The sequence below is a fragment of the Archocentrus centrarchus genome, chromosome 20 (genome assembly GCF_007364275.1).
Source record: "Archocentrus centrarchus isolate MPI-CPG fArcCen1 chromosome 20, fArcCen1, whole genome shotgun sequence".
Lineage (NCBI taxonomy): Eukaryota > Metazoa > Chordata > Actinopteri > Cichliformes > Cichlidae > Archocentrus > Archocentrus centrarchus.
Genome location: NC_044365.1, coordinates 15,182,547 through 15,210,265, shown reverse-complemented (window position 1 = coordinate 15,210,265; position 27,719 = coordinate 15,182,547). Strand labels below are relative to the sequence as shown.

The 27,719-nt window shown below is 38.9% G+C and overlaps 3 protein-coding genes across 3 annotated transcripts in view; 2 read left to right on the top strand and 1 right to left on the bottom strand.

The window, feature by feature from the left end:
* Window positions 1-41: 41 nt before the first annotated feature.
* Window positions 42-2,899, top strand: LOC115799742 (sialoadhesin-like). The gene is made up of 8 exons (XM_030757015.1): window positions 42-175; window positions 348-415; window positions 609-980; window positions 1,489-1,785; window positions 1,855-2,115; window positions 2,294-2,384; window positions 2,477-2,611; window positions 2,713-2,899. Exons 2-7 carry the CDS (start codon window positions 376-378, stop codon window positions 2,556-2,558), a joined length of 1,143 nt encoding a protein of 380 aa, XP_030612875.1. The 5' UTR covers window positions 42-175; window positions 348-375; the 3' UTR covers window positions 2,559-2,611; window positions 2,713-2,899.
* A 3,772-nt stretch (window positions 2,900-6,671) lies between these two features.
* Window positions 6,672-11,235, bottom strand: LOC115799920 (sialic acid-binding Ig-like lectin 7). The gene is made up of 9 exons (XM_030757209.1): window positions 11,172-11,235; window positions 9,621-9,768; window positions 9,381-9,448; window positions 8,816-9,187; window positions 7,788-8,093; window positions 7,456-7,716; window positions 7,185-7,272; window positions 7,065-7,101; window positions 6,672-6,905 (listed from the first exon to the last, which is right to left on the bottom strand). The coding sequence occupies exons 1-9, from the start codon at window positions 11,233-11,235 to the stop codon at window positions 6,672-6,674; spliced, it is 1,578 nt and encodes a 525-aa protein (XP_030613069.1).
* An 8,238-nt stretch (window positions 11,236-19,473) lies between these two features.
* The window catches only part of LOC115799919 (vascular cell adhesion protein 1-like), a 29,401-nt gene continuing 21,155 nt past the window's right edge, over window positions 19,474-27,719 (top strand). Inside the window, exons 1-5 of the mRNA XM_030757208.1 lie at window positions 19,474-19,607; window positions 19,780-19,847; window positions 20,041-20,424; window positions 20,933-21,238; window positions 21,308-21,568. Coding sequence (XP_030613068.1) covers window positions 19,808-19,847; window positions 20,041-20,424; window positions 20,933-21,238; window positions 21,308-21,568 — 991 coding nt within the window. The 5' untranslated portion in view covers window positions 19,474-19,607; window positions 19,780-19,807. The remainder of the gene's footprint in view (window positions 19,608-19,779; window positions 19,848-20,040; window positions 20,425-20,932; window positions 21,239-21,307; window positions 21,569-27,719) is intronic.

Genomic DNA, 27,719 nt, shown 5'->3' with positions numbered 1-27,719 from the left:
AACTTAAAAAGCAGACAGTGAATAAAGAAAGACAGAAAACCAAAAGCATCACAGGTCTGTTTGCTTTGACATCACAACATCTAAACAGAGAAGTGGTTCACTGGGTCTGTTTCTGCTGGAATCACACATTGATTTTTACTTTGTGGTCTCTCCTCTGTAGCAGTCTGCTCATTTGGTACGAAAACATTTTTACATTTTACTAAATTTGCACTAAAAGATAACTGCTGCATTTTATTGTAATATGTTTCTAATTTCAATGACACTTTGCTTTTTTTTATTGCTTCATCAAATGAGGCAAGTTCCTGATTTGATCAAACATTTATGTAATTGTGTGTTTTGTTTTTCAGTTTTGTGACGGTCCAATCTGTGAACATCATGACAGCCATCATGTTACTGAGTCTCCTCTTTATTCCAAGTGAGCGTCTCATTTCAGTCATTTACAGTCTGACAGATCAGTGCAGATAGAGATACTTTACAAAGTCAGACACTTTATACTGAAGCTGCTGATGGCACAAAGGAAACATACCAGAAATGATCATGGCTGCTGAAATCAATTTATCATTTTCATGTCGATTTTTATCTTTTAATGTTAATCTCTGGTTTTCCAGGAGCTTTGGCTGCTTGTCCTCCATATGCATACTTGTTCATTACTGCACCAACAGAGATGGAAGCTCTGAGTGGATCTTGTTTACGAATCCCATGTAACTTTAATGTTACTGGACCAGAACCATTTGACAGCACAAGACCTGTCTTTGGATCATGGATCAAAAATGATCCCAGTATTAAAAATGTGATCTTCAACAGCAGTGGGACAGTTCACATCTATCCAATGAATATTACAGGAAACCTGAAACAGAAAAACTGCACAACTCTGTTTTCAAATTTAACCACAACTTATACAAACACATACTACTTCAGGATTATGAACTGGCCCGTCAGGGGAACTGCTGTTTGTGATCCTCTTACAATAACAGTTAAAGGTAAGACAGTTTTCTTTTCATCATCAGGGTTTTATCAAAACTAAAATGTCTGATCAGTTGCAGCTTTGGTTTATTCAACAAAGAGTTATTAACAGGTCAAATGTTACAGAAATCAGACTCTTAATTATTTTGTATTTATGTTATCCCCAAATGTCTGCACTACCATGATGGTAATATTAGAAACAATACTACATAACAATACTACATATGTTCTGACTTTGACAGTTAAAACAGGGAAGTGCTGATTAGTGTCCGAGTTCCTCCTTTCTAACATTAGTGAGAATGAAAAATCAAGATAACATTTTGCTTTCTGTGCTGATTCCAACATGTAAACATTTTTACTACATGGAAGAAATTTTAAAATGATGATTTTATGTTATGTTACCTGATTATAGAGCAAAGACATGGAATATAAAAACTATCAGGAACCCACACTGATCTCCATCTGTTTCATGACTGTATTTACTGTATCATCAGTGTACAACCTGTGTTTGATGTGAAACCACAGATTCTCCTTGGAGGCCCAAGATTACAGTCTCAGGTGATCTGAAGGAGAAGGAGTCTGTCACTATAACCTGCTCAGCTTTCACTCCCTGTCCACACTCCCCTCCTGAACTCACCTGGAATCTCCAACAAGACTCTCACAACAAAATAGAGGAAAACACAGATGGAAGCTTTACAACTAAAATCCAGCAGACCATCACTCTGTCAGACACACATGATGGAAAGAAGATCAACTGCTCTGCCAGATATCCTGTGAACCAAGGAGAAGAAACCAAGACAGAAGAGACTCTCAGTGTTACATGTAAGACTGAATTTAGTTTATGAAGTTGGAAGATTGATCAAATGTAATTCTTGTCACCCTTTTCTTCAGATGCTCCTAAAAGCACCTCAGCATCCATCAGTCCATCAGGTTTGGTGTCAGCAGGCAGCTGGGTGAACCTGACCTGCTCCAGCAGAGCCAAACCTCCAGTCAGCAGCTTCACCTGGTTCAAGAAGAGCACAGATGGACCTGTGAGAGTATCTGAAGGACAGATTTACAGCTTCAATGTAACAGATGGAGGAGTTTATTACTGTGTGGCCACTAATGATCTGGGTAATCAGACATCAGCAGAGATTCATGTGAATATTGAAGGTAAAGTTAGCCATCAGTTATTTTACTGAATTCAGTCGTTGCATCTTTTCTTCTTTTCTTTGTGGTATACCTTACAAGACAGCAGAAACAGCAGTGACTTTCAGTGTGACATCAAAGTCTTAATTTTTAAGTTTGTTGAAGTTTAAGATCAAACTTTATTTCCTTTGTTGCATTACAGGTGAACAGGCAGAAATATTATTTGGTGTCCTCGCTATACTGAAGACTGTGGGAATCATAATGCTTGTGAGCACACTGGTCATCTTTGAGTGGTGAGACAAAAGTTTCTATCAAACTCATTTTCATGGACAGACTAACTGGTCTGTAATAAAACAAGAAGGATTTTGTTCTTTGTTTCTTTCAGCTGGTTCAGATCAAAACGCTCCAACAAACCAGAGACAGAAAGCTGTCAGATGAGCAGAGTTACATCACAGCCCAACAACTAAAGTGTCTGCAAGTCCAGGAGGACAAACTGCCTCAAAATATCACTTCATTCACTGGGAAGAACTGAAGGATTAGTTAGTGAGAACTTAAAGTGTTTGTAGAGTTCTTCAATTATACACGACTTGTTTCTTCTCCACTCGTCTTGTTTGACTGCAGTGATGGTGTTAATGAGATGATGCTCAGTGTGATGGTCGTCCTCCTGTGAGGTTCCTCCATCTCCACAAAGAAACTCTGGGTCTCATTCAGTGTCCTCTGTGTTCTTGGTTTCTTGAGCTCTTCTGTCCCAGAGTCCAGTCAAGTTATCAACTCCAACAGTAGAAAATTGTAGTTTCTTTCTTTTAATTCCAGCAGACTTATTATTGTCACATCGTCTGTTTATATTTGGTGATTAAATGCCAATAATACTCTCACAGTAATTTATTCTTTCGTATTCTGGTTTTTTTGTTGAATAAACTTCATCATCATTGCTCTGATCTCACTTTTTGGATTTCAGCGCCATCTTCAGGCTCCTTCAGGCTCTGCTTCACTTCTTCCTTCAGTCTGTGAAGAGGAACCAGAAAAAAGAGCACATTTATATTCATGCTGCTGACTGAATAAAAGGCTGATTCAATCACCCAGAGATCACATTAAGGGATGAATGTTAGCATGTTTGGGAAGAAAAAAAAAGCACAAATCAAATTGAAGTTTTCCAATACGTCAGTAAGTCTGTACAAAGCATATGCATGTGTTACTCATTTTTGTTGTATAAAATGAAAACACAATATCAGCATTTCTGAAGAATCACTGTATTGTGGTGAGGTGGACTCACTCACTCCTGGCATACAGATTGATCATCCATCTGTAGGAGGTGACTGATTGTTACTCCACTCCTGTATCTGTATTTGGATCCACTCTTCGCAGCTGAGGGGTTCAGGCCCATGCAGAACAGCAGCAGGGACAGCGCATCACCTCATTATATGACACAGCTGATTGTGACTTAGGTTTGACTTCCAGTGCTGTTTTATTTTTAAGCTGAACTTTGTTCCTGATGAAGGTTGTCAGCAGAACTGGGAGATATGAACAAAAAAAAAAAAAGCCAGTATCCATTCAACAGTGGAAACTTGAAAGAGCAAGTTAAAGTAAACATTATTAATAACTAATAATATTTATGTTCAACAAATGAGACAAAATAATTACACAAGTCCCTTCAACATTATTGGACATTATTGGTTCTCAAGTATTAAATATAAAGTTCTCAAATGACCTAAAATCCTACAAAAACAGTGCATTACTGTTAAACAGCAAATCTGTTTAAGTAAAAGCACAAAACAATGCAAATCAATTCTACATTAGTGGCTGAAATCTCCTCTCCATCTCATAAAAATCTGCAAATAAAAGTCTCCAAAATAACATGGACTTTCTTCCTGTTACATAAATGAATCTTCTTTATCCCGAATCCTTTCTGAGGGTGAACTGGGATACTGAGGTAATGCATGCTGCTGCCATCAAATTCATTTTTTTCTTGAAATGTTACATTTCCTCAGTTCAGACATTTGAGCTGTTTTCTGTGTTTTCTCATGAATAAAATGGGTTAAAGATTTACAAACTGATGCATTCTGTTTTGGGCAGCATGGTGGCGCTGTTGCCTCACAGCTACATCAGTGGGGTTAGGTTCATTGGTGATTCTAAATTGCCCATAGGTGTGAATGTTGTCTGTCTCTCTGTGTTAGTCCTGTGATGGGCTGGTGACCTGTACACAATGTACCCTGCCTCTCACCCTGTGACAGCTGGAATAGGCACCAACTCACAGTACAATATTAACATTTTTAACATTTTGCAACATGTGGAGTACTGCAATAACATATTTTACTATTTGTCACATTTTTTTCAACAGCAAATTATGTCCTCAAAGTTAAACTTTGTCAGTATGTTTTATCTAATATGATAAAGTTCTCATTTCAGTTTTGATTTTGTTTAACTTGCTGCAAAATGAGCCCCAGCATACCAACACTGTCACTGAATTCACATTTAACTATTACATTGTTGCTCAGGAAGCTTCCTGTTCTATAGGAAAATAACCAGAATACAACCAGCTGACAGCCAGTTGAGTCGACTCACCTCAAACTGTGCCCGTTGACATTGACTCATTCAGAATGATGTCAACATGCTGGCAATCTGTCTGCATTTATAAATTAGACAGCAATTATTCACAAACCTTCAACAATCTCGCTCAGAGTGATTGCAGTCAGTCCCAGTCAGACTGCAACTGTTTGCAGAAAGGCTGCCTACTATCAGGTGACCTGTGCCATCGCCTTGCAATCAAAAGTGGCCGTGAGTGTGCAATACTCTCAAGCTGTGGACAACAAATTATTCACCACAAGTTGAAATCAGTTGCAGAATGTGAAAAATGTAGTACAATCACCAGGCAGCCACTGACTGTTTATTTTATAATTATTTATTTGTAGATGCAAGGAGGCTGCTGTCCTATTTTCACTCATGTGACTGAGCCATTAGGTTGCTCTGAATTAGGAGGAAGCTCAAATTATTTGGTGTCCCTGTATAGATGCAATATCACCATGCAAAATATTGCAATACAGCGCTCAATCCACTCTATCCACAAATATTCAATGTTTATTTAAAAGATGAAACAGTTAGATTCTAGTTTCATGCTGTAAATTTTTATCTAAAAATTGATGAACTGAGTGAAAATGACACAAAAGGATAGTTTGTGTCATTTTACAGGGATTTCTTTGTTAACAGATGTGTTGTCTAATAATGGAAGTTTACATCAAAAATATGGTGAAAAACATTTTTATTATTGTACACAACATCTGCAAGTATAAGTCAGCAGTCAAAAAGTATAATTATGGTAATTTCACACATGTATTTATTTTACCATTTTACCAAAAATGGTAAAATTGCTTAAAAGTAATAACAATAGAAATGTCTACATTATTCTTGAGATTATAAACAAATTGAACATGTTTGAATAAAAAATGTTAAAAGTTTTCGTCTATCGTGATGAAATTTGATACTCAGGTATAAACAGGTGGTCTTGATAATTGATAAAATACTCACAATAATACAAAGTGACTACAAACTGTACACAAAAATCAGATACACATATGCAATTCATATCTCAGTAAATGTTTGCTTTTCAATTTTTTTTGTAACACAAAACCTCATTTTACAGTTAATAAAATCAAAAATGAACAGTAGATTATTTAAACCCAGTTACTCATTGAACGACAGCATTTTGTTACATTAATTGTGGTGCAAATAAAATTACACAACTAATAACAGAACTTTTCAGCAACTTAAAGCCTGATTAATTGTATTATAAAAGTGTTTGACCAACACTTTTATAATGTGTGTGTGTGTGTGTGTATACAAGATTTCTTTTAAGCTACAACAGCTGTATTTTAAATTTACAGTCCCATAAAAATAAAAACATTTTTCATCACTAAAATATGTAATTTTACATAAAGTTAAGTTTCTGTTATTTAATGATATTTTTATGGTAACACAGCTACCATTATATTACTTTTTATAACTGATTTCTTTTTTTTACAGTACAACGTGGGCAGCATGGTGGTGTGGTGGTCAGCACTGTGTCCTCACCTTGGCCCGGGCCTTTCTGTGTGGAGTTTGCATGTTCTCCCCGTGTTTGTGTGGGTTTCCTCCCACATTTCAAACACATGCAGTCAGTGGGGTTAGGTTAATTGGTGATTCTAAATTGGCCATAGGTGTGAATGTGAATGGTTGTCTGTCTCTCTGTGTTAGCCCTGTGACAGGCGACCTGTACATGGTGAACCCTGTACAGGATGGATGGACAGATGGCTGCACAATACAACATGCAAATACTCAAAAAAAAAAAAAAAGCTACAGTGTGTTGCGGTTCAGTTTTGCAGTACTGCCTCTGCTGTTGTAGAACCCAGGTCCTTGTTATGAACAAAAGAAATCCCCTGAAAACAGCTGTGTGAAGTTAGCACAGAAAGCTGAAGGAAAAAAAAGCTGCAGGAATTTGTTTTGCTTTTGAGCTTCACTGAACTGTGAAAATGATTCATTTACAGGCTCCATGTGTGTATTTCTTTGTTAATGCTTTTTGTTAATGTGATGTTATTTCACAACAGTTCTCATTTTTTCTTGACCTCAGCGTAGAGTTCCTCTTGGCTGCGAGCTCTCTGTGTTAAGCTGTTTTCTGGCCTGTTGACCTTCACCTGTGCGTACACCGTATCCTGCTGCTGTCCTCTGTCCTGCACTGAGTCAGAGGACGCTTCATATCTCAGGTTACAGAAGCTGATCTCTCCATAATGGATGTTTTCTTCCTCTCCTTCTCTTTTACTAACCAGCTCTTCATGTATTTGAATCTATAGAATTAAAACAACAGGGAGTTCTTCTTCAGTTATTATATATTAAATGAACAGAGTGCTCTGGCAGAGGTACTACAGTAAGTAATCACCTGAACAGTTTCATCACAAAGATTTTTGTTTGTTTGTTTGTTTGTTATTGTTTTTTCATTTGTTTACCTGAGTCTGTTGAGTTTGATGCTTTGATTTTAAACACCTGGAAGACATAAGAGGTAATTAAATTAACAATAATTATGTGCTTTTAGTTATATGCTGTCTGATTTGACATGTGACACTTACCAAACAAAGATAATCAAGCAGAGTAAGATTAAGATTAAGAGTACAACGATCCCGATGATTCCTCCAAGAAGTGGCCACAGTGTGACTCCTGATAGAATAATAAGACCAATAAAAGACATCAAGTAACAAAAACAACACATGATTTAATGGTGATACTAAAACAGCCTGTGTTTGGTTACTGCCTGAAGTTACTTTTAAAGTTTGTCTGGATACAAAAAAATATGAAAAAAAAGCAGCACATAACACATCAGCGGCTTCAGCCCAACTTTACCTTCAATATTCACATGAAACTCTGCAGATGTCTGATTACCCAGATCATTAGTGGCCACACAGTAATAAACTCCTCCATCTGTTACATTGAAGCTGTAAATCTGTCCTTCAGATACTCTCACAGGTCCATCTGTGCTCTTCTTGAACCAGGTGAAGCTGCTGACTGGAGGTTTGGCTCTGCTGGAGCAGGTCAGGTTCACCCAGCTGCCTGCTGACACCAAACCTGATGGACTGATGGATGCTGAGGTTTGTTTGGGGACATCTGAATGAAAAACAGTCAAATTGAATCATGATGTGCTGACAAGATCCACCAACAAACTCTGATTGTCTTACATGAAACACTGAGAGTCTCTTCTGTCTCTGCTGTCTTGGTTTCTTCTCCTTGGTTCACAGGATATCTGGCAGAGCAGTTGATCTTCTTTTCATCATGTGTGTCTGACAGAGTGATGGTCTGCTGGATTTTAGTTGTAAAGCTTCCATCTGTGTTTTCCTCTATTTTGTTGTGAGAGTCTTGTTGGAGATTCCAGGTGAGTTCAGGAGGGGAGTGTGGACAGGGAGTGAAAGCTGAGCAGGTTATAGTGACAGACTCCTTCTCCTTCAGATCACCTGAGACTGTAATCTTGGGCCTCCAAGGAGAATCTGTGGTTTCACATCAAACACAGGTTGTACACTGATGATACAGTAAATACAGTCATGAAACAGATGGAGATCAGTGACAACACTGAATAATTAAAAACAACTGTAACAGGTGTTAAAGATGCTGCAGATTTTAGCAGACAGCACTGCTGCTTTGGGGCCTGTAAGTGCAGCGAATGTTGGGATGCAGACAGATTTGTGGCAGGATGCTAGTTTGTGTTGATGCAACATTAACTTGTGTTGTCTGCATGAAACACAGTTTGCGACTTAAATTAGTGTTTGTTTGTTTTTTGTGTTTTCTTGCACTTTTGCTAAAGTCTTGTTCATTTTTAAGGGATTTGCACCAGCAGCTTATGGTTCTGTGAGCAGATTAGTATTGAACTCTCAGATGCTTGAATAATAAAACTATGGTAAATATGTCTGTGTGTTAACAGTGTGCAGTGCAGTTTGTGTTTTTATATATTTGTAATAACTGTGTTTACTGCAGAGCGCTGTCACACATTTAATACTTTTTATTTTTGATTGAATCCCAATTTTATTGTTCACACTAAAGAACCCAAAAGATAGTTTATGTTCTGGGCGGCTTCATTTCCCAAAGTTACATCTAAATACAAAACATTTAAACAGGCTGATTTCTGTAACATTTGATCACAACTGCTTTTTGTTGATTTAACCAAAACTTTGACTTTATATTCTTAATAAAAATGAAAAGAAAACTGTCTTACCTGTAATTGTTATTGTAAGAGGATCACAAACAGCAGTTGCTCTGACGGGCCAGTTCATAATCCTGAAGTAGTATGTGTTTGTATAAGCTGTGGTTAAATTTGAAAACAGAGTTGTGCAGTTTTTCTGTTTCAGGTTTCCTGTAATATTCATTGGATAGATGTTAACTGTCTCACTGCTGTTGAAGATCACATTTTTAATACTGGGATCATTTTTGATCCATGATCCAAAAACAGGTCTTGTGCTGTCAAATGGTTCTGGTCCAGTAGCATTAAAGTTACATGGGATTCGTAAACAAGATCCACTCAGAGCTTCCATCTCTGTTGGTGCAGTAATGAACAAGTGTGCATTTGGAGGACAAGCAGCCAAAGCTCCTGGAAAACCAGAGATTAACATTAAAAGATAAAAATCGACATGAAAATGATAAATTGATTTCAGCAGCCATGATCATTTCTGGTATTTTTCCTTTGGGCCATCAGCAGCTTCAGTATAAAGTGTCTGACTTTGTAAAGTATCTCTATCTGCACTGATCTGTCAGACTGTAAATGACTGAAATGAGACGCTCACTTGGAATAAAGAGGAGACTCAGTAACATGATGGCTGTCATGATGTTCACAGATTGGACCGTCACAAAACTGAAAAACAAAACACACAATTACATAAATGTTTGATCAAATCAGGAACTTGCCTCATTTGATGAAGCAATAAAGAAAAGCAAAGTGTCATTGAAATTAGAAACATATTACAATAAAATCCAGCAGTTATCTTTTAGTGCAAATTTAGTAAAGTGTAAAAATGTTTTCTTACCAAATGAGCAGACTGCTACAGAGGAGAGACCACAAAGTAAAAATCAATGTGTGATTCCAGCAGAAACAGACCCAGTGAACCACTTCTCTGTTTAGATGTTGTGATGTCAAAGCAAACAGACCTGTGATGCTTTTGGTTTTCTGTCTTTCTTCATTCACTCAGTCTGCTTTTTAAGTTCCCATCATGCACTCTGCTCTCACTCCCACCTTCCTGCCTCCAGATTCACCTGACAGCTCCACTCACATGTGAACCTGTTCCTCATTCATTTATTAACTTTTCAGTACATATACTGTCTGTCTGCTACTTTGTATCCAGTGTTCTGCTTTTATATGTGTTCTTAATAATTTTTGTGACCTTCCAAATTTGTTTTTACTTTTTTAATGCTTCTCAAGACTGTAAAAATATGCACATTTCTTCTCTTCCTGTGAAGAAGGAAGTATCACATCTGAACTACTTATGTTTTCACTTTTAAATGTTTTCATTCAGGCTTCCAAGCTGTATTCTACTGTCCTGTTGTATTAATCAGCATTACAGCATTACAAATATATAGTGCAATTATCAACGTGCCTGAAATTGAATTTTCAATCTTATATAGAAATAAAGCTGAACAGATGCAGCCTTAATACATAGAAATGTTTTCTGAAATTAGTTTTATTCTTCTGGTAGTTTTTACAAGAGTTCAAATGGTTCAGCATCTACACAACTGTAGTATTTGAGTCATAGTTACAGATGTAGTTATAGTGAATCAATGAACAACACTGATCATCTTGTTACAGTGTAATGCTCTGCTGGGTCTTCACATCCATGTTGGTGTTTCAGACCAAGCAAACAACCCCAAATATGACTGATGCAGGTTGTCAGAGGCACTAATACACAGAATGGCAGATCACATGTTTGAGAAACTTCTGCAGAAATTTTCATGTCTGTACTCACACTGGCAGCAGAAATTGTGTTTGCAGCTTCCTGTGACCAACTTCCTCAGTGTGTTTAAATGTTTCTGCTTTTATTTAAAGACTCATTTATCAGTTGAGTCAATCAGCCAATTGCAAACATTTAGATGTATTTCTTCATGTCTGGAGTGATTCCTTCATCACCCAAAATTAGATCGTGAGAAACTTCACAGTAACACCACAGCGAGCACAGTTTGTTGTGATGACTGGTTCTTAATGTTTAGTCACTTCAGCTTTGAATGTTCAAATGTAAGTTAACTTAAAAAGTTTATATAATACACGTTTCAAGTTTATATTCTGTTAATAGTTTGAGAATCATCCAGGTGAGCATGTCAGCATTTTGCAGCTCAAAGGACTTTTTCCACCTCACAGAGCTCCTTGCATGGCTGCAGACTCTATTCTTATTGGAGAAAACATCCATCCATTCATCCATCCATCCATTTTCTTAGGTGTATCCAGGTCTGGGTTGCACGGTCGCAGCCTGAGCAGAGAAGCCCAGACCTCACCCCCCCACCCCCCAGTCCCCTCCTCCAGCTTATCCAGAAGAATATCGAGGCATTCCCAGGCCAGCCGAAAGTCTTTCCAGCATGTACTGGTCTACCTTGGGGCCTCCTCCTGGTGGGACCTACCCCTAACACCTCATTCCAGAGGTGCCCAGGAGGCATCCTAGTTAGATGCCCAAACCACCTCAACTGCCTCCTTTTGATGTGGAGGAGCGGCGAATCTTCTCTGAGTCTGTGAATGACTGCACTCATCACCCTGTTTCTAAGAGAGAGTCCAGCCTTTGGAGGAACCTCATTTGTGCTGCTTAGCTTGTGACTGTAGGTGAGGGTAGGGATGTAGATCGACCAAGAAATCAACAGCTTTGCTTTCATCCAACATTCACACTCCAGTTGATGGGAGAAACTTAGGGTTCAGTATCTTGCCCAAGGATACTTTGGCACACAGGCCAGAGCAGCCAGGAATTAAACCACCAACCTTTCAAGTAGTACTGTAGATGACCTGCTCTACCTCCTGAGCCACAGCCACCCCAACTAGGTAACCAGTACTGTGTGTGTGTGTGTGTGTGTGTGTGTGTGTGTGTGTGTGTGTGTGTGTGTGTGTGTGTGTGTGTGTGTGTGTGTGTGTGTGTGTGTGTGTGTGTGTGAGAGAGAGAGAGAGAGAGCGCTTCAGTCGCCTGTCAAACCCGACACAATCTGCATTCTTTATTTAAAATGTCTCATCCTCCCAAACCTGCACTAAAATATTTAAAACCTATAAAGCTGAGAGATTCATTATAATCTTTTTGCCTTTATTGCTAAAACTTTACATTAATTACATACTTGGAAAGCTGCTCTGAATGTTTCCAGCTAAATATGAAACTGTGACTGACCTCTGACCTTTAACAGTAACTCAGTGAAACGTCTCTGCTGTGGCCATCAGAGAACTGTCTTCTATCAGTGAAGCTGATCTTAGATCAGATTAGAAACATTAAAGCAGAAGCATTTTTATCCAGTAATGGCAGAAATAATGAAATTCTCCTTTAAAAAAATGAATAAAGTGAGGTTATTATTCCATTAATAGATTCCTTTTTTATTGTTATTATTATTTAACCAGGAAAACACACTGAGATTGAAATCTCTTTTTCAAGAGTGTCCTGGGCCTGACAGCTGTAACAAACACACACACAAAAAAAATGTAAACAGAAAACAGCCATACGAGTCAACAGGATAATTAAGTAAAAGAAAAAAAAAAAGCATGTCATCAAAAATCAAACAAAACATCTACAGCTCAGTGTGGCCACTTGCAGGTTATTTAAAAGTCCCTTAAACTCACATATTGAGACCATGTAGAAGGAGCAATGCATTGGAACGCTTTTTTGCCTGTCTCAGTCCTGACCTTAGGAACAGACAACAAACAATCCTGAGACCTCAGAGTGTAAGGACCTGAACTCTTCTGTTGCAAGTGGGTCTGAAGGTAGGAGGGAAGCAGACCTAGTACACACTTTTAAGTAAGAACGCACCAATAAATCTTAATGCTCCATGAAACACAGTGTCCAGAGCATGTAGACTCTTTGATGAAGCATGCATGTACAGAACATCCTCATAGTCACGCACAGAAAGAAATGTTGCAGCAACCATTTTTTTCCTTGCCTCAACTGAAAGGCATGATTTAATTCTAAAATAAAAACTTCAGGTTTAGTCTCTTGGTTAACTGTTGAATATGAGGAGTTAAAGAAAGAGATGTATCTATTAAGATCCCAAGACATCTGTACTCTGATACACATTCGATTTGGGTACCCTGAGATGTAGATATCACGGGCAGGCTCACAGATTTAGATTTGGAATTGGTGTTAGAAAACAACATGACTTTTGTTTTGTCCGCATTTAAAACAAATTGTAAAGATTTTGTTGTACAGGGTCAAAAACCAGCTGTTGTTGTACTGCGCATTTTTCTAAAACCTGATTAAAATTCTGATAAAACATTATTAAGATTTATAAAATCCTTCATTTGGTCACTAATAAAGGATTCCAAAACCTTAGTTAAAACTGACAATTTGGAGATTGGCCTGTAATTATTAAAAACAGTAGGGTCACCACCCTTGTGGAGGGAAAAACAGGCAGATTTCCAAACCTGTGGAATATCATTTGTGTCAAGTGAGAGATTCAAAATATGAGTAAGTGGAAGGGCAGTACACTGCATGAAAAGTGGGTTTTTCGACAGTTTCTTGTATGTAATATTGCCGCGCGCCTTGAGTTTTAGGGCTCTCAGCAGGAGGCTTTGGCCAGAACAGTAAACTGTAGGGAAACTGCCGTGGACTCTCTGTGTCAGTGCTCCCTCAGCTCCCCCCTCTCCTCAGGTCTAGGGCAGGTTCTCATATGTAAAGGAGGTTTCTGTGAGTCATACAAATGCAAATCAAGTACTCACCAGGGGTCACCAGTACTCACCAGTGGTCTACCCCTCCCAAGTTGTAACCAACATATTTTTATTTCTACAGCAAAACATTCAAACAAGACTAATCTCACAAGAAATCATTCTAATTTATAAATTTGAATTATCTAGTTGGAAATATATTTTTGGAGGTTTTCAGCTTTTGTCCCTTTTTCCAATAAGGCTGTGAGCTTCTGTCTGTGAGCTTCTGTCTGTGAGCCTTTGTCATGGAGTTTTTTGTGAACCCTGAACTTTAGTGGACTGAGGGAGATAAACAAAGGCTATATCTTGATTTTGGTGACACCACAAGCATTATTTTCATTGAAAAGCATACTCAGTTTTCAGTCTAATTCACTGTAACAAAAAGTCTGTCACACCATCATCCTCTCCTGTGCAGTGGCTTCCCAGCTAGCATTGAACATTCAGACAACATCCCATGAACGCTGCTATAAACGTTCAGTGAATGTTCACATGCATTAATGACATTAAAGACTACCAAGGCAGATGGAATACGAAAATGTATAAACTTTTATTTTGCTATACATGGATGTACATAAGAGATATCAGCAAAACCTTCATGAGAAAAATGTAAATGTAAAAAGGTAAATAAAAAAAAAAATAAGGAAAATTTTAATGCAACAGTCACCTTCTCAGTTGTCCTGCTTAAACAGACAGTTGATGTGTGAACAACACATCTTCCAGCTCATAAGGGGTCATTTTGACTGTTGGGTTTTCTCTGTATTATTGTAGGGTCTTTACCCACAATACAAAGCGCCTTGAGGCGACTGTTTGTTGTGATTTGCTGCTATATAAATAAAATTGAATTCACTTGAAATGAAATGAATTTAATTTCCGTGTGGCAGCTTCCTCGCCTGTGATTGGACAATACAGATCACGTGCGGGATCACGCTGAAGGTCTGTAGGACCAATCAGTGCCTTCCTTCTCTTCCGTTCAAACTGAATGGCGGTTTTTGTCTACGCTGCTTTCCCGGTACGACAATGGAGGACGTCGTCTATATTTCAACACCCCAGAATCTCCCGGTGAAAGCGGGCCTCTCTACCGGCCAGCCTCAACCAGCCCCGCTGCAGACGAGAAGACGCTGCTGGCTGCAGTGAGTGGGTTATCGACTCAGTTACTCAAGTTTGTACGAGCGCGACTGAAAGACAGCATGGCGTCTATTGTGTAGAGACTCCATGCTCTAAACAAAGCCTCACCTACAGAAGGACTCGAGGAAAAGACGGCAGCACGATCCGAAAACTGCGGTAAGACTTGGTCGTTTCTAAAACAAAAATACTAAGAGTGGAGGAATGGTCACAGTAAGCTGACAGACGTATTGTGATTTGGTTTCTTATTTTTATTTCATCTTACAGGAAGCAGTTCGCGGCCTGCACAACTCTGAATCCAATAAAAGCCGGTATGATCCTCTGCAGAGGTAAGAATCAGAAACAAAGCAGCAGTATTCAATGTGTGGAGGAGAGAAGAACTTCAAATGTTTTTACTCTTATTTATTTTCACGTTTTTTTCCACAGACTGTTCGCCTCGCAACGCGAGTGGGTTTCTAATGCGTGGACAGTGATATAATTGTGTGTAAGTATCTTTTTTTGCCTGAATATTGTTTATGTATGCACTGTGTTTACACTGTGTTTATTTACAATGTACAAAAATGTTTTTCAGCTTCTTGAAAAACCTACAGACGGTTCGCCGAACTTCTGCTACAGTCAGCCTCACGGTCTGGAAAGGGCGGCAGCCATTAAAAACTCTGCCCGGTGTCGTGCAAGAAGGAAGCCGGTAAAACGTATTGGATTGTTTTGTTGGTCTGCTGTATTTGTGTAGTTAGCTTGGAAATGCAGTTTTATTTTTGGAAAATATTACTTATTGTTTTTTTTTTCTTTATATAAAATCTGGCTTCTTCTGAACAACCCAAAATGTATATAAAAAGCAGTGGCGGGCCGTGCACTTCACACCTAGGCCTTCAGTAGTGATCCGCCTGAATCACTCCACCCTCAATAACTATTTTATGGCAATAAAAACATCTTTTTATGCAGAAATGCAGTAGAAAGAGCTGTTGCATCGCAGATTGAGAGCTCATGTAGCCAGAATAAAAGCATTTACCGAAGAAACAAACCCAAGGTTCACAAGTCTGCTTTTACTGCCGCTACAGCTGCGACACATATAAAAATGCATTGATAACAACCTCATAAAATTATTAAGAGAGAAACATTTTAGTCATCGTGACCCCGAAATGAAAGTTCCTGCTTGCCCCCCCCCCCCTAAAAAAGCCAATCTAACAGTCTCTTTAAGATTTCCCTATTATTCTTCACCTTAACGTCGTGGAGCTTCGCTTCCCTGCGCACTTGCTCGCTCAGCTGATCCGCTCTGGTGTCCCCGAATGTTCACTGAAGTACTTTTATCAGTGTTAAATTTTTTCAAAGTACTTGTTCATTTGTCTTTTATTCACAGGATGCAGGAGTTGGTACTTTGTCACATAACCATTGTTTCTGATGACAAAGATGGGCTGATTAATTTTTTTTTTTTTTGCATTCAGGGTCTTATCTGCTATGTGTACATTCAAACTCAAGAGACTCAAACTTTCAGTGTAGTTTCCTGATTTTTCACAATATTTCATATTATTTCATAATGACTTAATGTGTGCTCTGTGTCAACAGCTGCTGGAGGCGAGGACGAGTGACCTGGCAGTGAAGGAGGTTGCCTGCTGGGACGGTGTCACCACTGACCTCATGTTGGATGAGGAGGATGGCGTCTCAGAGGGCGTGTCGGGCTGGATTAAGACCCCCAAGCTTCCCCAGCCAGGAGCTCAGTGACCTCTGAGCCAAACTGCAAGACAGACTAGAAGCTCACCCTAAATACAACACTGTGCACCATAAGTGTTTGTATGCTGGAGCATGCTCTGAGAGAAAGCCACCACCACATGGCCCAGAAGTAGCAAAGCATTATATGTCATAATGTTTTTGTTTTCTTTATATATATAGATTATATGTGTGTGTGTGTGTGTGTGTGTGTGTGTGTGTGTGTGTGTGTGTGTGTGTGTGTGTGTGTGTGTGTGTGCGTGTGTGTGTGTGTGTGTATGTTTATAATACCTTGTGGGGACAATTTTCCTGACATATACTACGTTGTGGGGACCAATTGCTCCTTGTGGGGACTGGAACCGTGTCCCCACAAGGGGAAACCCTGTTTTTGGGTCAGGGGTCAGAGTTAGGGCTAAGGTATGAATTGAGTTTAGGTTAGGGTTAGGGTTAGGGATGTGATGGTTAGGGTTAGGAAAAGGGTAAAGGTAAGGTTTAGGCTGTAGAAATGAATGGAAGTCAATGGAAATTCCCCACAAAGATAGCAAAACACACTTGTGTGTGTGTGTGTGTGTGTGTGTGTGTGTGTGTGTGTGTGTGTATGTGCATATTGCTTTATAAATAAAACAAAAAAAAATATTCAAACTTGTGCCTCACAATTTGTTTCTCTTAATTGAATTCCTTTTAGTTGAGGTTATTAGCATGGCATGAATACAACATAACATACAAGGTATATCACAGAAATAATAATTAAAAATAATTTTTATTACTGGGTTATTATTTATTAGGGAGGGGCTTACCCAGGCCTGTCTTTATAAAGGCCAATGGGGGGACAGATCTACCAACCAATCACATGTGAATACTGAATTGTGATGTCATTTTTATCATCCAATGACTGAGAAGCCACGTGGGTCTCTTGCCGCTGCTTCGGCTTGAGGCGCTGCTATTCATATGTAAAATGGAGTCGTTAACACCTCGCGCCTGCCGGCTCCCCCCGTACCTTTACCCCCCGCTGATTCTAGTGGTACGTAAACGACCATATCCGTCTCAGGCGAACGAATATGCGCATCCCCCTATGCTGACGAAAGCTGCCGTTTACTAGCGGCGCCCGCGTCAGTATACGGGGACGGATATGCCTCTTTTCGTGCAGTTCAAAACATGAATAAAAATCAGATTTTATCACAGCAGTGTGATGTTCAGAGTTCACCTGTGGGGAGAAAATCTGACCAGCTCTCATTAAGGCTGCCAGTCAGATACTTCCAGGTCACCTCACTCAGTCAGGAACCTTCCTATAAGCAAATGTGACTATTTGACCACAACTGATGTTTTGTAGCAGCAGAAAAAGTTCCTGGTGGTCCGTCTTCAGGCTCCTACAGGCTCTGCTTCACTTCTTCCTTCAGTCTCTGAAGAGGAACCACAAACTAGAAATAGAGCACATTTATACTTAATGCAGATGATTTAAATAAACAGCATTTTGATAAAGTAGATTTATGTTGAGTTTGATTCTTATGAACTCAGGACAGTTTCTGAGAATCAGGTTGAATCATCACGTCATCTTTCTCAAAGGTAACAACCAAGAGGAGATAAGATGCTCTCACATTAAAAAAACAAAAAAACAGAGCTCTCAGAAACATAATACATAACCACCAACTGAGTGGTTTCTGTCATATTTCAGACCTGCTTATACAGCAAAAAGGACTGTGTGTGTATAGATGTTAATCAGGGTGGTCTCTGCCTATGCAGTTACACTTAGAAAAAAAAACCAGAAACTATTCTGATGGTTGTCAAACCACATCTTTACTGATCTATACTGAAGTGTCAAAACTCATCATTAATGGTACAGAGGAGGTCATCAAATGTTGTCTTTATGGGGTAGAGAGATAATGAACCTATAAGCAGGCAGGTGGGTGATGGAGGCATAAATCCAGACTGTGAAGCTGTCCTTCTTCACTCACTGTTTAGTTTTGTTTTCACTGGTTCTTTATTTTCACTTTAGTCAGGTTAGGCTGTTTGTCTCAGTTTATTGCTGTCACACATGCTTAATGGGACCGAGGCTAAAAGACGCTTCATGGGTGGCGGCTTTGACTAAACATCAATATTTGATTTGCACGAGAATGGACTCACTGATCAATGAAACCTTTATTATCAAATGTCTCATCAGCAATGGTTAAAATGAAGTGTTAGAAAGTATTAGAGGATGGGTGGATGGATGTGTGTGTGTGTGTGTGTGTGTGTGTGTGTATTTTCTCCAATAAGACTAGAGTCTGCAGCCATGCAAGGTGCTCTGTGACGCAGGAAAAGTGCTCTGAGCTGCAAAATGCTGACAAGGTCACCTGGATGATTCCCAAACACTAATATTAACATAGAATATAAACCTGACGCATGCATTATATTAACTTTTTAGGTTAACTAACATTTGAATATGCAAAGCTGATGTGACTTAACATTCAAGAATGACTTTTCTGTTAACACAACAAACCGCACTTGCTGTGGTGTTACTGTGAAGTTTCTCACGATCTTATTTCTGCTGATGAAGGAACCACTCTAGAAATGAAGAAATGTTTGCTTTTGGCTGATTGACTCAACTGATAAACAACTTTTTTAAAAATAAAAGCAGAAACTTTTAAACACACTGAGGAAGTTGGTCACCAGAAAGATGCAGACACAATTTCTGCTGCCTGTGTGAGTACAGACATGAAAATTTCTGCACCAAAGTTTCTCAATCATGTGATCTGCCACTCTGTGTATTAGTGCCTCTGATAACCTGCATCAGTCATATTTGAGTTATTTTACAGGAAGGGGAGCAATTTGAATATTTTTACAGCCCTGAGAGGGCGGGTCTGTGAACCAAGAGCACAAATCAGGAGTTGGATATGAAATGCAAAGAGTCTTTATTTCAATAAAACACAAGTGCACATAAATCTAAGAGTGGATAGTACAAAATATGTGCAAAAACACAAAAATATGATTAAGCTCAGAACACAGATTCAAAAAGCAGAACACTGTAAAGCATAGAGACAAAGTAGCAGACAGACAGTGTATGTACTGGAAATTTAATGAATGATGAACAGGTTCACATGTGAGTGGAGCTGTCAGGAGAATCTAGAGGCAGGAAGGTTGGAGTGAGAGCAGAGTGCATGATGGGAACTTAAAAAGCAGACTGAGTGAATAAAGAAAGACAGAAAACCAAAAGCATCACAGGTCTGTTTGCTTTGACATCACAACATCTAAACAGAGAAGTGGTTCACTGGGTCTGTTTCTGCTGGAATCACACATTGATTTTTACTTTGTGGTCTCTCCTCTGTAGCAGTCTGCTCATTTGGTACGAAAACATTTTTACACTTTACTAAATTTGCACTAAAAGATAACTGCTGCATTTTATTGTAATATGTTTCTAATTTCAATGACACTTTGCTTTTTTTTATTGCTTCATCAAATGAGGCAAGTTCCTGATTTGATCAAACATTTATGTAATTGTGTGTTTTGTTTTTCAGTTTTGTGACGGTCCAATCTGTGAACATCATGACAGCCATCATGTTACTGAGTCTCCTCTTTATTCCAAGTGAGCGTCTCATTTCAGTCATTTACAGTCTGACAGATCAGTGCAGATAGAGATACTTTACAAAGTCAGACACTTTATACTGAAGCTGCTGATGGCACAAAGGAAACATACCAGAAATGACCATGGCTGCTGAAATCAATTTATCATTTTCATGTCGATTTTTATCTTTTAATGTTAATCTCTGGTTTTCCAGGAGCTTTGGCTGCTTGTCCTCCATATGCATACTTGTTCATTACTGCACCAACAGAGATGGAAGCTCTGAGTGGATCTTGTTTACGAATCCCATGTAACTTTATTGTTACTGGACCAGAACCATTTAACAGCACAAGACCTGTCTTTGGATCATGGATGACCAAAATTAACAGTAATGAAAACTTTCCCAAAAACATGGTTTACAACAGCAGTGAAACAGTTAACATCTATCCAATGAATATTACAGGAAACCTGAAACAGAAAAACTGCACAACTCTGTTTTCAAATTTAACCACAACTTATACAAACACATACTACTTCAGGATTGTGAACTGGCCGTTCAGAGCAACTGCTGTTTGTGATCCTCTTACAATAACAATTAAAGGTAAGACAGTTTTCTTTTCATCATCAGGGTTTTATCAAAACTAAAATGTCTGATCAGTTGCAGCTTTGGTTTATTCAACAAAGAGTTATTAACAGGTCAAATGTTACAGAAATCAGACTCTTAATTATTTTGTATTTATGTTATCCCCAAATGTCTGCACTACCATGATGGTAATATTAGAAACAATACTACATAACAATACTACATATGTTCTGACTTTGACAGTTAAAACAGGGAAGTGCTGATTAGTGTCCGAGTTCCTCCTTTCTAACATTAGTGAGAATGAAAAATCAAGTTAACATTTTGCTTTCTGTGCTGATTCCAACATGTAAACATTTTTACTACATGGAAGAAATTTTAAAATGATGATTTTATGTTATGTTACCTGATTATAGAGCAAAGACATGGAATATAAAAACTATCAGGAACCCACACTGATCTCCATCTGTTTCATGACTGTATTTACTGTATCATCAGTGTACAACCTGTGTTTGATGTGAAACCACAGATTCTCCTTGGAGGCCCAATATTACAGTCTCAGGTGATCTGAAGGAGAAGGAGTCTGTCACTATAACCTGCTCAGCTTTCACTCCCTGTCCACACTCCCCTCCTGAACTCACCTGGAATCTCCAACAAGACTCTCACAACAAAATAGAGGAAAACACAGATGGAAGCTTTACAACTAAAATCCAGCAGACCATCACTCTGTCAGACACACATGATGGAAAGAAGATCAACTGCTCTGCCAGATATCCTGTGAACCAAGGAGAAGAAACCAAGACAGCAGAGACAGAAGAGACTCTCAGTGTTTCATGTAAGACTGAATTTAGTTTATGAAGTTGGAAGATTGATCAAATGTAATTCTTGTCACCCTTTTCTTCAGATGCTCCTAAAAGCACCTCAGCATCCATCAGTCCATCAGGTTTGGTGTCAGCAGGCAGCTGGGTGAACCTGACCTGCTCCAGCAGAGCCAAACCTCCAGTCAGCAGCTTCACCTGGTTCAAGAAGAGCACAGATGGACCTGTGAACGTATCTGAAGGACAGATTTACAGCTTCAATGTAACAGATGGAGGAGTTTATTACTGTGTGGCCACTAATGAGCTGGGTAATCAGACATCAGCAGAGATTCATGTGATTATTAAAGGTAAAGTTAGCCATCAGTTATTTTACTGAATTCAGTCGTTGCAGCTTTTCTTCTTTTCTTTGTGGTATACCTTACAAGACAGCAGAAACAGCAGTGACTCTCAGTGTGACATCAAAGTTGTAATTTTTAAGTTTCATTAAGTTTAAGTTCAAACTTCATTTCCTTTGTTGCATTACAGGTGAACAGGCAGAAATATTATTTGGTGTCCTCGCTATACTGAAGACTGTGGGAATCATAATGCTTGTGAGCACACTGGTCATCTTTGAGTGGTGAGACAAAAGTTTCTATCAAACTCATTTTCATGGACAGACTAACTGGTCTGTAATAAAACAAGAAGGATTTTGTTCTTTGTTTCTTTCAGCTGGTTCAGATCAAAACGCTCCAACAAACCAGAGACAGAAAGCTGTCAGATGAGCAGAGTTACATCACAGCCCAACAACTAAAGTGTCTGCAAGTCCAGGAGGACAAACTGCCTCAAAATATCACTTCATTCACTGTGAAGAACTGAAGGATTAGTTAGTGAGAACTTAAAGTGTTTGTAGAGTTCTTCAATTATACACGACTTGTTTCTTCTCCACTCGTCTTGTTTGACTGCAGTGATGGTGTTAATGAGATGATGCTCAGTGTGATGGTCGTCCTCCTGTGAGGTTCCTCCATCTCCACAAAGAAACTCTGGGTCTCATTCAGTGTCCTCTGTGTTCTTGGTTTCTTGAGCTCTTCTGTCCCAGAGTCCAGTCAAGTTATCAACTCCAACAGCAGAAAATTTTAGTTTCTTTCTTTTAATTCCAGCAGACTTATTATTGTCACATCGTCTGTTTATATTTGGTGATTAAATGCCAATAATATTCTCACAGTAATTTATTCTTTCGTATTCTGGTTTTAGTGTTGAATAAACTTCATCATCATTGCGCTAACCTCACTTTTTGGATTTCAGCGCCATCTTCAGGCTCCTTCAGGCTCTGCTTCACTTCTTCCTTCAGTCTGTGAAGAGGAACCAGAAAAAAGAGCACATTTATATTCATGCTGCTGACTGAATAAAAGGCTGATTCAATCACCCAGAGATCACATTAAGGGATGAATGTTAGCATGTTTGGGAAGAAAAAAAAGCACAAATCAAATTGAAGTTTTCCAATACCTCAGTAAGTCTGTACAAAGCTTATGCATGTGTTACTCATTTTTATTGTATAAAATGAAAACACAATATCAGCATTTCTGAAGAATCACTGTATTGTGGTGAGGTGGACTCACTCACTCCTGGCATACAGGTTGATCATCCATCTGTAGGAGGTGACTGATTGTTACTCCACTCCTGTGTCTGTATTTGGATCCACTCTTCGCAGCTGAGGGGTTCAGGCCCATGCAGAACAGCAGCAGGGACAGCGCATCACCTCATTATATGACACAGCTGATTGTGACTTAGGTTTGACTTCCAGTGCTGTTTTATTTTTAAGCTGAACTTTGTTCCTGATGAAGGTTGTCAGCAGAACTGGGAGATATGAACAAAAAAAAAAAAAGCCAGTATCCATTCAACAGTGGAATCTTTAAACAGCAAGTTAAAGTAAACATTATTAATAACTAATAATATTTATGTTCAACAAATGAGACAAAATAATTACACAAGTCCCTTCAACATTATGGGACATTATTGGTTCTCAAGTATTAAATATAAAGTTCTCAAATGACCTAAAATCCTACAAAAACAGTGCATTACTGTTAAACAGCAAATCTGTTTAAGTACAAGCACAAAACAATGCAAATCAATTCTACATTAGTGGCTGAAATCTCCTCTGCATCTCATAAAAATCTGCAAATAAAAAGTCTCCAAAATAACATGGACTTTCTTCCTGTTACATAAATGAAGCTTCTTTATCCCGAATCCTTTCTGAGGGTGAACTGGGATACTGAGGTAATGCATGCTGCTGCCATCAAATTCATTTTTTTCTTGAAATGTTACATTTCCTCAGTTCAGACATTTGAGCTTTTTTCTGTGTTTTCTCATGAATAAAATGGGTTAAAGATTTACAAACTGATGCATTCTGTTTTGGGCAGCATGGTGGCGCTGTTGCCTCACAGCTACATCAGTGGGGTTAGGTTCATTGGTGATTCTAAATTGCCCATAGGTGTGAATGTTGTCTGTCTCTCTGTGTTAGTCCTGTGATGGGCTGGTGACCTGTACACAATGTACCCTGCCTCTCACCCTGTGACAGCTGGAATAGGCACCAACTCACAGTACAATATTAACATTTTTAACATTTTGCAACATGCGGAGTATTGCAATAACATATTTTACTATTTGTCACATTTTTTTCAACAGCAAATTATGTCCTCAAAGTTAAACTTTGTCAGTATGTTTTATCCAATATGATAAAGTTCTCATTTCAGTTTTGATTTTGTTTAACTTGCTGCAAAATGAGCCCCAGCATACCAACACTGTCACTGAATTCACATTTAACTATTACATTGTTGCTCAGCAAGCTTCCTGTTCTATAGGAAAATAACCAGAATACAACCAGCTGACAGCCAGTTGAGTCGACTCACCTCAAACTGTGCCCGTTGACATTGACTCATTCAGAATGATGTCAACATGCTGGCAATCTGTCTGCATTTATAAATTAGACAGCAATTATTCACAAACCTTCAACAATCTCGTTCAGAGTGATTGCAGTCAGTCCCAGTCAGACTGCAACTGTTTGCAGAAAGGCTGCCTACTATCAGGTGACCTGTGCCATCGCCTTGCAATCAAAAGTGGCCGTGAGTGTGCAATACTCTCAAGCTGTGGACAACAGTTTATTCACCACAAGTTGAAATCAGTTGCAGAATGTGAAAAATGTAGTACAATCACCAGGCAGCCACTGACTGTTTATTTTATAATTATTTATTTGTAGATGCAAGGAGGCTGCTGTCCTATTTTCACTCATGTGACTGAGCCATTAGGTTGCTTTGAATTAGGATGAAACTCAAATTATTTGGTGTCCCTGTATAGATGCAATATCACCATGAAAATATTGCAATACAGTGCTCAATCCACTCTATCCACAAATATTCAATGTTTATTTAAAAGATGAAACAGTTCGATTCTAGTTTTATGCTGTAAATATTTATCTAAAAATTGATGAACTGAGTGAAAAATGACACAAAAGGATAGTTTGTGTCATTTTACAGGGATTTCTTTGTTAACAGATGTGTTGTCTAATAATGGAAGTTTACATCAAAAATATGGTGAAAAACATTTTTATTATTGTACACAACATCTGCAAGTATAAGTCAGCAGTCAAAAAGTATAATTATGGTAATTTCACACATGTTGTATTTATTTTACCATTTTACCAAAAATTGTAAAATTGCTTAAAAGTAATAACAATAGAAATGTCTACATTATTCTTGAGATTATAAACAAATTGAACATGTTTGAATAAAAAATGTTAAAAGTTTTCATCTATCGCGATGAAATTTGATACTCAGGTATAAACAGGTGGTCTTGATAATTGATAAAATACTCACAATAATACAAAGTGACTACAAACTGTACACAAAAATCAGATACACATATGCAATTCATATCTCAGTAAATGTTTGCTTTTCATTTTTTTTGTAACACAAAACCTCATTTTACAGTTAATAAAATCAAAAATGAACAGTAGATTATTTAAACCCAGTTACTAGTTGAACGACAGCATTTTGTTACATTAATTGTGGTGCAAATAAAATTACACAACTAGTAACAGAACTTTTCAGCAACTTAAAGCCTGATTAATTGTATTATAAAAGTGTTTGACCATAACATTGGGTAATTTTATTGTTCTTACACATTTAAAAAAATATTTAATATGAAAAACATTGGTTACAAAATATATATATATATATATATATATATATACATATTATGGAATGCCGTTTAGGAAATATTATATATATATATTAAAATGAGAGTCTGAATATATTGAATGAAAGTCTGTGTTGGGGAAATTAATCTTACACCGTCTTTCCCCCTCCCGGGTTCGTGATGAAAGAGCAGAGATCGGACTTTCCCTTTCATTTTTAACAATTTATTAATCACCACACATATTACATAAGGTCAAAAATAATGCAGATTTTAACACAAGCATGCTTGGAGATTGCAAAATAATATCCCTTACCGCATTCATGCTGTTGTCTCCCCCTAAGCACCCTGCAATCTGACTGTCTGTGCGCGCCCCCGTTCTTTATGGTTCGGGGCCATAAAACCCATATAAGGATATATGTTTACCTCTCAGGCCAGCTCTGCTCGCTTAGTTATGTGACCCCCCCACTCCTACACTCCTGTCTGCACCTCTCCAACTTCTTAAGATAAACACAGTGTGCTCCCCAATAAGCCTTACATTCCTTAAATCTGCAATAATTAATTCCCTCAATTCCCCCTTTTGAGCTCTTCTAGAGCTCACAATCAGTTGTAGTTGCTTCTGGGAGCTCCCACTCCAGTCCTCTGAATCCACTCTCAGCAACGGCATCTGATATGCCTGTGGTGGACCCTTACCCCTCCTTTAATAGTTCTGGTAATACACCGAATACAGAGGAACTGGATGCAGGGCACCCAACAGCATCCACAAGTGACCAAAATCCTGCAAAAGTCAAACAATTCCTATGCTAAGTGCCCCAAGCATAGTCATCAATTTCCAGTTATCATACCTTTTGCCAAAGATAATGAGTTATGTGTGGTGAAATTTATCTGTTATTCTGATGTTATTTGCAATTATCTTTACATTGATCTTCTATCTTCTGTCTTCAGATCCCTCCTGTCGGAGGAGATCACGTTGCTGACTGAGGGTGGACTACCTCAGCCAGAGGCTCTCCCTGGGGATTATTCTGCCCCGTGATTGAAAGAGCCTTGTTGGGGTCGCCAGCAGATGACCCTTTCAATGCGCTCTGAATTTACTGAACCTTTTTTTCTGGTTTTTCTGCTGGAGCCCACTGGCTCCAGTGGTACCAGGTGTCTCCTTTCCCTTATAGGCGCACACATGCGACGTTCTCTCGACCACCTGGTGGGGTCCTGTCCACCTGGGCTCTGACCATCTCCTCTTAATGACCTTCAGAAGGACCCACTCTGCTGTGTGTGGGTCCCCCTTTTGGCCTCCCGTCACTCCGTCCTGCACCTGTGAGACAAAAACTGACAACAAAGCTTTGAGTTCATCAAAATATGATTTATACTGAAAATTGGTTATATGTTGCCCTTCCCCAGGGATAGCTGCTGGGGACTGGGAACTGGGGACTGGGAACTGTTTACCTGTCAACAGTTCAAATGGTGTAAACCCCGTCATCTTATTTAATGAGCTCCTTACCTGCAACAATGCCACTGGGAGGGCTGTAACCCAATAAATTTTGGTCTGTGCACAGATTTTAGCCAATTTGATTTTTAGATTCCAGTTCATGCGCTCACCTTTACCCTGAGATTCTGGATGATACACCATACCAAATTTGTGCTTTAAGCCTAAGGCTAATTCCACTGCCTGTAGGTCTCTGTTTTTAAAATGCCTTTGTTGTCAGATCTCACTCTTCTTGGAAACCCATGTATCAGACATTTGATCACTGTTTTACTGTCTTCATTTTTCTTTTGCGGGGTACGCTTCGGGCCATCCTGTGATCGATTCGACCATCACCAGGAGGTAGCGATACCCTCGAACTCTGTCAATCATATCAGTATAGTCAATCACAATCTCTTCCCCGGGTCTTACCTGCAATGGAAACGCTCCCATGTGGGGTTTCACCCTTGGCTTTGGGTTATACTGCCCACAAATCTTACAGTCTCTTACCCATTTTTTTTTTTACCATGTCAACCAGATAGGGGTGCCACCAGTGGCTCAAATCTCTCATAATTTGTTGTGCTCCCACATGTCCCGGCCTATTAAACCTAATGTTAATTCTGGGGGAAGAATAGGTCGACCATCTGGTCCTCTCCACACACCTTCAGTTTCGATGCCTCCTCGTTGTTTCCAAACAGTCTTCTCCTGTAGTGATGCTCTCTTTTGACTATCTTTGATCATATCCATGTCAATCCTCGGGAGTAGATCACTTACCCGTGGGTGGCTCCACATCATTTAATATCTAGAGGTGTATCCTGCTGCTTCTTTGGCTCGCTGATCAGCCTCCTCGTTTCCTTTTGCCACCCTACTCCCTT